This window comes from Amblyraja radiata, chromosome 15, assembly GCF_010909765.2.
Source record: "Amblyraja radiata isolate CabotCenter1 chromosome 15, sAmbRad1.1.pri, whole genome shotgun sequence".
Lineage (NCBI taxonomy): Eukaryota > Metazoa > Chordata > Chondrichthyes > Rajiformes > Rajidae > Amblyraja > Amblyraja radiata.
In genome coordinates, this window is record NC_045970.1 from 18,745,953 (window position 1) to 18,759,632 (window position 13,680).

The 13,680-nt window shown below is 43.1% G+C and overlaps 1 protein-coding gene across 1 annotated transcript in view; it reads right to left on the reverse strand.

Annotated features, from left to right (window-relative positions):
* The window catches only part of LOC116981051 (dedicator of cytokinesis protein 1), a 413,994-nt gene that overhangs the window by 180,126 nt on the left and 220,188 nt on the right, over window positions 1–13,680 (reverse strand). Inside the window, exons 28-29 of the mRNA XM_033033698.1 lie at window positions 12,288–12,389; window positions 9,225–9,319 (exon numbers count right to left, since the gene is read on the reverse strand). Coding sequence (XP_032889589.1) covers window positions 9,225–9,319; window positions 12,288–12,389 — 197 coding nt within the window. The remainder of the gene's footprint in view (window positions 1–9,224; window positions 9,320–12,287; window positions 12,390–13,680) is intronic.

Consider the following 13,680-nt stretch of genomic DNA (forward strand, 5'->3'; position numbering starts at 1 on the left):
TGCTGTGATCACCACTGACTTCACTGAGTCAGCATTATTTTATTTTGCCCATCTTTATGACAATGTCTTGAAATGTTTTGCTTTGTTAACGTTGCTTCATAAATGGAACATTATAACTGCTCTATTTTTTTTAGAGTTCCAATTCCAAGTATTTTACATAAATACAATTTAACTAGATGATTGATTTGATATTTGAGAGGCAAATGAGAGAAATCGTTTGGAAGCTTCTTCCAGCACTGGAGATTTACCACAGGAGAATACTAATAGTCAGAGGCATACAGAAACACTGGAAAAACACGACACTTTTGAAAAATGGCTGGACATGGTTTTACAGTCTGTCAACGGAATTCTCTGAAGTTTTTGTGCACGAGACATTTAACTAAAAGTCGTGGCTGAATTTGCCCAGGCTATTTTCTTTCAGGAAGTTTGTATCAATGCATACACGTCAGATATTTTCTGGATAATTTAATATCCAAGTAGCAAATAGGGCACGGAGGCCACTCAGCATAATCCAGGGCAGAGAACTACTTCAATTAATATTTTATCTTTTATGAATTCAATATGCAAAAGTGTAGCCACATTAACAGCAATAGCAGTAAAATCTAGATTCATTCCAGGGAAAGTGGTAAATTACACTGTGAAAGATCTTTCTCAACCTAAATTCACCAGTGAGCTGTGCCTTGGATCGTGCAGTTCATTATGGTGTGCTCCAGGGTGCAGTCTTCCTGTGGGATTCTGGCTCCCGGCCATCAATGAGCTGCAGTACTGGGCCTCTCCCAACATGTGACTGACTACAGTGACAAGAATAGTGTTGACAGCTCATTCTGCAATATCTGCTGTTTAAATTGAAAATTTGTGAATGTTTTTGATGTGCAAACTTCACAATCGCTCATCAGGACTTGATGTTTAAATATTAATAAATAGAAGAGAAAAAATTGAACACTGAAAAGAACTTAACATAAATAGCAGCCAGGGCCGGTGCTAGGAATTGCGGGGCCCAATTAGAAAACTGATGGCGGGGCCCCTACTCTAGAAAAGTAAAAATTTATGTATGTTTATATTTCGTGTAGTTTCGGGAATTTTAAGGCAAGCTGGTTGGTGATTGGATGCAACCCCCCTAGAGACAGCGTTTGATTGGCCGCCAAATAAATTTGTCAAATCTGTAACAAAAATCGCTGGTCGGTGCGAACTCAGTGGACTATCTGGTTGTATCTCCAAACTAATCTGGTTGTATCTCCAAACTAATCTGGTTGTATCTCCAAACTGATCTGGTTGTATCAACCAGACTATCTGGTGGTATCTCCAAACTAAACAGTATAACATGCAGGTACATTCATTTAAAATTAAATTCAGTGATTATTTCACATGATTTCTCACTGTGTAAAGCTCAATATCTGACCAATTTCTGTTTAACACGTTTGGTCTGCCGTGAGCATTTTTCGTTGCATCTCGTTGCATCTCCCCTATTCCTAATCGGCCACAATTCAGATAATAGTCTACTTTCCTGTTTTTGCCACCAAAGTGGATAACCTCACATTTATCCACATTATACTGCATCTCCCATGCATTTGCCCACTCACCCAGCCTATCCAAGTCACCTTGCAGCCTCCTAGTTTAGAGGGGTTTAAACGGTTTAGAGCTGTTTAGAGGGCTTCAGATGTGTTTACAATTGTTTAGAGGGGAATAGAGGGAAATAGGGGGGGGGGGGGGCTAGAGGGGGTTTAGACGTGTTCAGAGGGTCCCAGAGGGGTTTAGAGACGTTATAAGCCCCCCGTGAGAAATTGTAATTCTCTGAAATTGAAGATAGACATAAAGCTGGAGTAACTCAGCAGGACAGGCAGCGCAGCGACTCTGGAGAGAAGACCCTTCTTCAGACCGCACTGAACTCGCGTCGATGAGAGTACTTGTGATTGTCTGAAGAAGGGTCTCGACCAGAAACACAACCCTCTCCCCAGAGCCGTTGCCCGTCCCGCTGAGCCACCTTCAACTTCAGAGCCAAACAAAAAAACACAGAGTGCTGGAGGAACTCAGCGGGCCAGGCGAATGCTTCACCCGCAGGGTTTCTCCAGCATTTTTGTCTACTGCAAAACGTCAACGATTCCGGGAATGCTGAGGGGACAGGGTGATAGAGAGGGAGTGGGAGAGCTAGAGAGAGACAATATGGGGAGCGGGAGAGAGAGCGCGAGAGAAAGAGGGAGGGAGTGAGCAAAAGACAGAGAGACACAACCAAAGATCCGCTATAAGATCTTTGGACACAACGTGGGTCGGTAGGTGAATGACTAACCTGCACACCAGGAAGAAGCCCCTTCTCGCGGTCCGGGGCCCTCACTCATGATGGTGAGTTAAATGAAATTCTCAACGTGTCATCGATCTACATTCCTCAGTAAATGTAATTGTATTTTAAACAAGTATTAATGACGCCGCGTGAATTTTATTCAAAGGAACACGGCGTCATTAATACTTGTTCAAAACACTATAACATTTACTGAGGAATGCGGATAGATGCAGATTCATGACATTGCATAACAAGGTGTTAAGTACTTACCGTTAAGAAGTGCTAACAGCACTAGTTAACAAATCGTTTGTGTATGATGGCCGTGCAGCGGTTGTTATACATGTTCGTTTAAAAAAAATCCGGATGGCGAATTTAAAAAAATCTTTATTTAACAAAGAGAATTCGTATTTCCGTACGAAATACTGAACATTAGTGCGGGGCCCCGCTTAGGCGCGGGGCCCAATTTGGAGCAATCGGTCAAATCGGCTTAACGCCGGCCCTGATAGCAGCTGTATTTACTTTCACCCTATAATCAACCGATCCCACTAATTTCAGTTTAGTTTACTTGCATATGGTTAACCTGGCATGATTCAGCAGGTGATTTCCCCAGGATGGGAGGTGGTAAATCGATAGAAGGAAGTTTGCATTCTCTATTGGACTTGAGGAGTCTTACCAGATGTTGTGGAGGTCCAGCATTCAGGAGCACAGTTGCCCACGTATAGGCACATCCACTAATGGATTTGAGCGGATCTCAGAGGAATATCTTTCCTATTTCTACCCTTGCATGTAATCTAGTATTTAATATTAACTAGACCAAGTGCAGACCCGTTGGGTCTGTTTCCCCAACGTGCGGTTGCGGGGGGGGTGGCGCATGTGGCGTCACACACACTAACTACCACCCTGCACACACGCTAATGACCCCCCTGATATTATATTAATATTATTAATTTGCTCCTTTTACCCCATAACCGCCCTTTCCACTGACGCATAGCCCCCAACTCGCAAGCGCGTCTAGGGGGGGGGGGGGGGGGGGGGTAGAGAGTGAGGGCATAGAGACAATGGGGAGAGACAGAGAGAGAGGAGCAGAGACAGAAGGGCAAGAGACAGAGAGAGAGGGGGGTGGAGGATGGACGGGTGAGGGGGGGAGGGTGGGGAGGAGGGGAGAGGGAGATGGGGAGAGAGTGGGGAGGGGGAGGGGGAGTTGGAGAGAGAGTGGGGAGGGGGAGATGGGGAGGGAGTGGGGAGGGGGAGGAGAGGGGAGGGGGAATGGAGAGAGAGGGGGATGAGGATGGGGAGGGGAGGAGAGCGGGGAGGGTGAAGGGGGAGACAGTAGGGGAAGGGGGTGATGGGGTAAGGGGGGAAGGGTGGGTGGGGGTAGAGAGGGGTGGGGTAAAGGGAGCGGAGAGGAGAGGGCGGGGAGGTGGGAGAAGAGGGGAGGAGGGGGGAGACGGGAGAGGAGAGGGGGAGAGGGAGGAAGAAGGGGAGGGGAGAGGTGGAGAGAGTGGAGGGGAACAGAGAGGAGAGGGAGAGAGTGGAGGGGGCGAGAGAGGAGGGGGAGAGAGAGAAGGGGATAGAGAGAGAAAGGGGAGGAAGAGAGGAAGGGGGGGAGAGAGAGAAAAGGGGGGAGTGGGGGAAAGGCACAGGGGTGGAAGGGAGGGAGGAAGGGGAGAGATCTCCCACCCCTGTCTCTTTGTGATATCTGTGAGATGGCGCTGTGACTCATGCAGCAGTTTGATTTTAGTGGGACCACGTGAAGGTTCCAATCTCCCTCAACTGTCCCATTGTGATGGTATATGTAAATGAGATCCATTGTGATTGGACATCTGTGAGGTGGCACTGTGGCTCATGCAGCAGTATGATTTTTAACATTTTTGATGTTTTGTGAACAATTTTATTCAAAATCTGGGGAAATAATTGACGAAATCTAGAGAGGAGTGGATTTCTGAACTCATAAGTTAAATCCCAACCGAAATTGTAAAAATCTCTGCGTTTTTGCGTCTGGTTTTCGAGGAGATACGTTTCACATGCAAAGTAACACACATCCACACACACACACACACACACACACACACACAGAGTTTTAATAGATACTAGAACAAGTGCAGACCCGTTGAGTCTGTTCCCCCATCGTGCTGCTGAGGGGGGGGGGCATGCGGCGTCACACACATTAACCACCCCCACACACACACTAACTACCCCCCGGCACACACGCTAACTACCCCCTTGTTAATATATTAATATTATTAATTTGCTCCTTTTACCCCATAATCGCCCTATCTACTGTCGCAGAGCCCCAACTCGCAGGCGCGTCTAGAGAGGGAGGGGGGGGGGGCGGGTAGAGAGTGAGGGCAGAGAGAAGGGAGGGGGAAAGAGGGAGGGGGGAGAGGGAAGAGGGGGAGAGGGAAGGCGGGGGGTAGAGAGTGAGGGCAGAGAGAGAAGGGAGGGGGGAAAGAGGGAGGGGGAGAGGGGAGGGGGAGGGGGAGAGGGAGGGGGAGGGGGAGAGGTGGAGAGAGAGAGAGAGGCGGGCGGGCGTGGGGGTCCAGCTGCGGGAAGCATGGCGCGAGCGTAATTGTGCTGGGCACGGGGCTTTAATCCACAGCGGCGGGGGGACGGCGCCTGGAGGCAGGTGGGCCTGGATTGGTTGGCATGTGGGCATTGTGACGTCAGCAGCTGCTGAGCGCCGTTTTAATTAAAAAAATTGAGTTTTGTGATCAATTTTATTCAAAATCTGGGGAAATAATTGACCAAGGAGTGGATTTCTGAACTTAAATCCCTACCGAAATGGTAAAAATCTCTGCGTTTTTGCGTCTGGTTTTCGAGGTGATACGTTTCACATGCAAAATAACACACACACACATACACACACACACACACACACACAGTTTTAATAGATAATATGATATGATGTTTATAGCATTCATGAACCTACTATGAAGGTAGTTAAATTGGCAATCATTCGATGCATTTCATGAGTAAAGTCGCAGAAAAAAACAATGAAGTATCCATTATAATAATCCAAATGCAATACATTTTAGATGCTGGAAATGTGAAATAAAAAAGTATGAAAATTGTATAAATATTCAGTACATCAAGTTAAATCTATGCAGAGAGACAAATGATTAACATTTCAGTTCAATGACCTACATCAGAAATGGTAAAATTGAAAAGTAAACAAATTTCAAGTTACCGAGAAAGAGGAGAGGAATGATAACAGGGGATGCGGTGGAACAGCACAAGTGAGGCTGTGTCTGATAAACGACGGTAATACAAGCTACTGAATAATGGAAGATATATCTGGAGGAGGTGTGAGAAGGTGACGAGTGAAATCTGTAAAAGACAGGCGAGTCTAAAACACAGAATATTGGGAATCATGAACAAACTGTAGATGATGTACATCTGCAAAACAAAATTAGCAAATGCTGGAATAGTCAGTAAGTCCGAAAGTAGCAGTGGAGAGAGAAAATCATTTTAGTTTTACCAAACACTGGTAGTCTGAACACAACACCAGCTGGAGATCTCCGTTTCTAGTCATTTTAATTATCCTTCCTATTCCCATACTACCAGTCTGTCCTCGCTATCCTTCACTCCACTACAGGAGTGAGACCAGACGCAAACTAGAAGAACAGCACCTCATTTTCCATATGGGTGGCCTACAACTCATACAACCTGAACACTTAATTCTCTAATTTTAGTTACTCCCCCCCCCCATCCCCCCCTCGTCTACACAACATTCTCTCTCCCCACCTGCCTACACATTTCTTTCTACTCTCTCCGTACTAAGTACCCAGTCCTTTTCCCCTTCTCCACCTCTTACATTCGCTCAACTCCCAGACCACCCTGCCACAGGTTCTCCCCACACCACATTCCCTTCTACGCATCAGCCCCTCTTCCAATTTTCGCTCCTCAACTTCCTTCCTTATGCCCCTGTCCCACTTAGGAAACCTGAACGGAAACCTCTGGTGACCTTGCGCCCCACCCAAGGTTTCCATGAGTCGCCAAAGGTTTTGGTCACTCACCTGGAATGCGGAAGCGTGAGCTGCATCTACCGACCAAAGATCCTACAGGATCTTCGCTACCGACGACACACACACACACACACAAACACATCGCGAAGGTGGGGGCCAGGGACAGCAGAGGAGCGCTGTCTGCACGATGAAGAGGAAGGTAAACGGCTGCCACAGAGTACGGTAAGTCCTTTAGAGAGCGCGGGAGAGAAGGGGCGAGAAGGAGAGAGAGAAGGGGAGAGAGAAGGGGAGAGAAGAGGGGAGAAGGGAGGGGGAGAAGGAGTAGAGACAGTTTTAAGAAGATTAATAAAGTTTAGCGGGCATTTTACCTTCCGACAGATCTTCTAGGTCCTGAAAACTCCAATGAGCCAATCAAAATGGCCGGTCAGCGAAGGAGATTGCCTGTAAGTAAATAGCGCCCCCGCTCCACTGGCTTCGACCATACGGCACCCTATTTTTAGTCGAGGCCGGTTTTGATTTTGTTGAAATAATCGAAGGAACATAGAAAAAGCCTCGACCATGCGGAAACCACTTTCGACCATTAGGGAGAGTGGCCTAAACCTCCGGGAACCTCATGGAAACCTTGGGTGAGGCGCAAGGTCACCAGAGGTTTCCGTTCAGGTTTCCTATGTGGGACAGGGGCATTATATTCCAGCATTTTCATCCTTTTTGTTTCTCCACCTTCAGCCTTGATTACTATCTCTGCCCCTCTCTTCCCCCCACCTGTCTCATCTGCTAATCAACCCCTCACCTGGATCTGCTAATCACTTGCCTGCTTGTGCCACAGCCCTTCCCTTTACCTCTTTCTACCAGCGATCTCATCTCTTCTCCATCAGTCTAAATACTGTAAGTCCTAATCTGAAATACTGTCTGTCCATTTTCTCCACAGAAGCTACCTGACTCCTTGAGTTCCTGCAGCAGTTTGTTTATTGCTCAAGATTCCAGCATCTGCAAACTCTTTATTTTAGGTTGATGGCTCTCTGTCAAAAATAAGAAAAGCTCATACATTATTGTTTAAAATTATAGAGACTGTACAGCGATAGTGAGAACAAAGGAAGTTTCTGTGATTTGGTGGAGTTGCAAATTGAGAGAGTTTGGTGAAGGCTTATTACTTGAAGATTGTCTGGAGGAAATGCAAATAGAAGATGATGAATGAGGGGAGTGAAGAATAAAGTCCTGGAATAATGAAATGCAGAAATTGCAGCTGCTAGAAATTTAAACGTTAATTCTGGAAATATCCAAATGCACAGACATGCACATAACCATTTTATCTTTATTTCCTCCTACACTGCTTTCTGTAATGACTCCATTCTATCCTCCCAATTCCTCCAGTTCTTTTGTATCTGATGATAGTAATGCTTCCAATATGCAAAGCTTCCCCGCCATGATAGTTGACATGACTCTCAATTATGCCTATTCCATCAGTCCAATTTTTGCTCTTAGCATATTTTCCACGCCTCCAGTTAACTGTTCATCGACTGTGACTTCCACCTGCCACATCCAATTCTTTCTCCTACCTTTCAGCATTTCAAAGAGGCCAATCCTTCTGCGATTCTTTGGTATACTTATCTGCCTTGTCCAGCACCCACTACTCTTCCTATTCAACCACAGGAGATGCATCATCAGAGCCTTTTATCTCTTCCTTTCCCACCATGCAGAGATTTAACCAATGCTCCAAGCAAAGCAGTGATTCACTTGTACTTCATCCAATTTAGTGTACTTACATCACTGCTCACGATGTGGTCTCTTCTCCACTCGAAAAAACGTATTCACTTTTTAGAAAACTTGCATTCATAATCCTGAGCTTCCAATTGCCTACAATGGTTTTGCCACACCATACCAACTCTAATAAACCTTGGGCCTCATACAATGTCCATTTCTGATGAAAGGTCATCAACCTGTAATGTTCACCCATCTTCTATGTCTCCATGGATACTGCCTGACCAGATATTACCAGAATTATGCTTTATTTTACATTTCCATTACCTACAGTGTATTTTATGTTCATTCATCCCTTTCTAACTATATGTCCTACAAACATTTCATCTGCAATTAAGACTGCTTTCACCACAGCCGATTCCATCATCTTTTGTTTGACACACATCATGGAGATTCCTTTTGGTCTGTCTATCCCACCCGCTTCTCTGCAACTTAAAACATACCTGTTTTCTAACTGTTTCTAGTCTGATTAAAGGTCATGAATCTGAAATATTAACTGCTTCTCTCTCCATTTAGAACTGAAATGAGAATATCTTCACTGTGAAGGCTCAGTCGTTGATTACATTCAAAACAGAAATATGATCAATTTCTGGAGCAAGCAATGTGATGATAATGCAGGTAATTCCACTGAGTGAGAAGGTCAGCCGTGATCTTGAATAGTGGTTCAGGTTCAAATATTCTTGGTTATGTGGAAGGTCTTCTTGTGGTTAAAAAAAATCTTCATTTAACATGGAAAAATCCTCCTCAATATTTTAGTTTGAATATAAACCCAAACAAATGTTAAAATGCATATATTCCATCAAGTTCAGCTATCGCTCCCTCGTTCTTCAATTTGATTTTGATTTCTTTTTTCTTTAGGTAGAGTCATTGAACAACTTAATATTAGTGCCTAGGTTTCCATTTATCACAAGACTTTTCTTCTTGTTCTCTCTTCCCCTCTCCACTTTCTCTGTAACTTACAACATGGTTTATTTCTAACTCTTTCTGATTCTGATGAAAGATCATTAACCTGGACTGTTAACTGTTTCTCTTTACAGACAGAAACTCAAAGGATACCAAACTCGACTTTTTTGCTTGAAATCTTGTATTTCCAAAATGATCTGCTATAAATAATATATCAAACTAGATTCTGATATGTTAAACTAATTTGCTATTTTAGTAAAAGCACAATTTTCAATCAAACGTAGACATATCTCAATAAAATCAGTAGCTCTGTTAATACTTACTTATTCTGCATCATGTTCATTATAACCCAGTCAGCAAGATAGACATTCTTTCCAATGAGATCTTTGAACATGATGAATGTCTCCATCAGGAAGTCCTGAAACCACAATTGCTAAAGTTTTACAAAGAACAATTACATATCATAAGGTGGAATATAGCAAGTTTCACATAAAACTATTTTTTTCCTTTTAATAAATTAGAAATGTTAAATGAATTTTGTTTAATCTTCCACCTTCATTTCAATCATTGAAAAATCCTTTTAAAATATCCCAATAAGTTCATAACAAGTTGCATCAAGCAGTTAATTGCATTATTAGAATACAGTAAACCCTCATTTCAATGGACCTCTTTATAACGGATTTTGGTTAGTGGACGAACCAGCTAACGCCAGGCTCCCTCCCCTCTGACCAGGTACCTCATCTTTCTGTTGGCCCTCGCTTTGGCCACCTGGCCTTTCTCCTCCTCCACCTTCTCCCGTTGCTTTATCTACTCTGCCGCTCTCTTCTCCACCGCCTCCTCCTTGTACTCCCGACGCTCTATCCACTTGGCTTCTCTCCCCCTCCATCGTCTCCTCCTCCTTCTGCTCTGGATTCACCGACATAGTCCACCAGGGAAGATATCGATGATTGCGGTGGTAAAAGGGGGAGGAGGCGGCGGGGGAGCGGACAAAGGACAGGTGAGAAGAGGGTAACCCCTCTTGCTACAATGTGAGACGCAACAACAGCATCAACCTGTGAAGGGCTCGTTGGTGCAGACCAGTGGTATCGGCGCCTAGCTTTAAGATGAAACGACACAACGTCCTAGAGTAACAGCAGACTGAATCAGTCTGAAGACGGGGACAACGTCACCTATCCATATTCTCCAGAGATGCTGACTGTCCTGCTGAGTTACTCCAGCACCATGTGTCTTTTTGTGCATAAGCCAACTTCTGTATTTCTTTGTTTCAACTACATACAATGATAATACCTTACGAGGAAGTAGCAGACTATCGGCAATAATGAACACCATTCTCCCCCCCCCCCCCCCCCCCCCCCCCCCATGCTCTGTTGTAATGAGGTTTTACTATATGGAGCTAAAACAAATTTGTTTTAACAGTGTATTCAATAATGATCTACCCGATGTACTATGGGGTCTTTATTAATAGTACTCTGTAGATAAGTCTGGTATGCATCATACGGAAGATGCCTCACTTCTGAACCGAGGATGGCATGAGTTATGGCTCAGATAACACTCTCTCCTTTGAGATGACTGTTTACTCAATTCTTACTCTGGAAACGACAGAGACAGGTACTTCAGTGTAATACAGAAGGAACTTTCCAATAGCTGTTATTTCTATTACATTTTGCAATTAATTTTCTTTATGTTAAAGAGTTATTTTGCTACAGAATAGATTCTATTTTCAAACAAGATTGTATCATCTTACCATTGCAGTCTAGCTGTTAGGATGATTCACTGATCAAAATGATTCTCAGGTCACATTTTAATAGCATTTTTTCCACTAAACGAAGTTGCTACAATCCAAAGTTCAAGGGAATTTTTCATATCTTGACAATAAAAAAATAATCTACAGTTTTTTTTGGTATATTTTTTTTTAGATTTGACCTTGTGCTAGACTAAGACTATTTGATATATTTGCCCACTATTTTCACTGAGCTGAAATTGTATTGTGCAGTCTGAGATGTACTTAACCATTCAGACTGCATCAATATTTTTTTGTCAAGTCTACCAATGGGATATTTTTCTTCAGGTTCTACCACTTTCGTAGATGAGATTTTCATCAACTAATTTTGAAACAGAGACATTTTTCAAGCATTATGAAGCAAAAACATGCTTCATGAGCATGCTTTTCATTTAACCTTAGAGGCTATATCAATGAAATAAAACAATGGGACAGACCTGCTGTCTCGATACCAGAGCTAATGTTGTACTAAACTGGGTATACTTGCAGAAAAACTTGTTTCTGGTGTTAATGTTGGCCTCAATTGTGGTCTGTTCTGCCCCATCTTTGCTTGCTTGATTGTTTATGCTGTTCCTCATGAAGTCCAACAGGATAACACCATTGTGCTTAAGCATCACTGCACTCAGACTGGCAAACTTGTCTGCTGAATCTGTACCCCCCCAAGTTTAACTTGTGCAAGCACATCAATTTAGTTTCAATGAATTTATTGGACTTTTGATGTGTGTACTAATTTTTTAACCTTTTTAAATGTATGGGTTGATTTAGGTCCTGAGCATTGTTGAATGCTTTTGAATGTTTAATGGTCTTGATCACTGTGGCAGTCTGAGAGGACAAGGCTTTTTTGACTGACTTTGTGCTTCTGAGAGCCAAATGGCTTCCTGTGCTGACACAAACTCCATGTTGAGCTGGCCATACAGAAGTGTCAGAAGCTGGGCTTCCAACACAAAATGTCAAACACATGCTGGAATGAATGGGAGTGACATAGGAGTAATCAACCAGAGAATAAAATAATCTGTCCCAATGTATTGATGTTACAGCCACAATAACTTTTGCTTTTTTATCCAATGCATTGTAAGAAGTGCAGTAGTGAAAACGTGTAAGGAAAGGTATTGTTAGGAAGTCTCTGAGCTGTTTTTACTTATGGGAGGTAAGTGGGATGAGAGACAACATAAAAGTAATTAAGCAGTAAGTGAGTGGTAATCAAGCAGTCAGTAAGATTGATAGAGTGCTGCATGGGAAGTTCAATGGGGAAGGGAAGGATAAAGTCACAGGGCAGGGAAATATTAGAAGAGAAACAAAGTAGGGAATTGGAGAAGGTTCCATATATGATGAAAGGCATGGTGTATCAAGCATGAATGATTGATGACTGCAATCAAGCAATCAAGAAACAATTTATGGGAACCAATGCTTAGTTCTCAAAAGATTGGAAATATTCTCTATATAATAAATTTGAAATGCACTCCAGTATGTGAAGCACATTCACAGTTCATCACTAAATTTTGGCACAAATGTGTTTCAAATACGTCTGTGCACCTGTTAGTCATCCATGCATCTTGATTCCGAAAACCAAATGAACAAATATGTGAAGGATGTCATTTCCACTTACCACAACATCTGATCGCATATTCCCATAGGTCGTGATTAAATGGGCATAATGATAATCTTCCATCTGCCTTAGGATGGCAGTCATACAAGCAACAAAGTTCCCCTGAAATAAAAATAAGGTCCAAAGTTGCTATTGTCTGAATGCAAAACATCAATACTGCACATCATACAATGTATCATCAATAATATTTTCACCTGGAATTATCCTTTTTAGTATTTCTGTAAAATCTCTTAAATTACATCTACTGAGTAAGTTCTGCATTAATACAATGTGATTTTGGTTTTACAGATGCCTAATCGGCAATGCAAATTCAACCTCAAGAGCCATCTTGTGTTCTCAATGAGGCATGGAGTCCCTGGTGCTCATATTCTCATAACACATTTAATTTGACTTAGTTAGAAATAAATTGAAAGGTTTGCCAGATTCCATAATGCATTGTCACAACTAGGACTTTTGTTCTCAATTCTAACCCCAAAACAAGAACTACTTTACAAAATGACAAACTCATTGCGGCTTATCTTAAAGAGAAAGCAACTAGTAAAATGTATAAATGATAAAATGTTAACCTGCTGTTTGTAAATGACCTATCCTTTATATTTTAGTTGGGTTCTATTACAAAGAGATATATCACAATAAAAAACATGTTTCTGCAGTGCAGAAGAAATATCACATGTATTTAATGGTACTCATTGGTTACCATTAATAGCATATTCGGTATAGAATATAGTAAGCCCTCTTTTTAACGGTTCCCGTTTATAACGGATTTCAGCTATAGCGGAAGAGACCTGCCGACCCACCCCTGGCTTGCATGGTCTCCCCAGTTCCGGCATCCGATGCTACCCCCAGCTCGCAAGGTGCACCAGAGAGCTCTTCTTCACCTATCGCACAATCCAGTTGTTGCCCGCCTTGTATTGCATGGGGACAGTGCTTTCTTCAGGTTGCTGCTGCCAGCAGGACGCACTTGGTTACCATGGGGCTCCCTTTCCTCACCAGCTGCAGCTTCTTCCTTCGCTTACTCTGCTCCCCACTCTACTGCCGCCTCCTCCTCTGCCCATCCAGCCACATTTCTAAATTTCCTGTCAGCAGTCAGAATTCCAGGCAATCAGAACTCAGTTGCAAATACAATCATTTTTAATCTTGTAATCATTTCATAGAGTCATAGTCATAGAGCGATACAGTGTGGAAACAGGCCCTTCGGCCCCTCGACCACACTGGCCAACAATGTCCCAGCTACACTAATCCCACTTTCTTGTGCTTGGTCCATATCAGATAAACTATAGCATAAACCATAGTTTTGATTTCCCAATGGAAGTAGTCTTAGATGTCTATGAATGGGTCCCAGCTTCCTCATAGTCTATATTAAGGATCCAAATTTAACTTCAGCCTTCTTGAT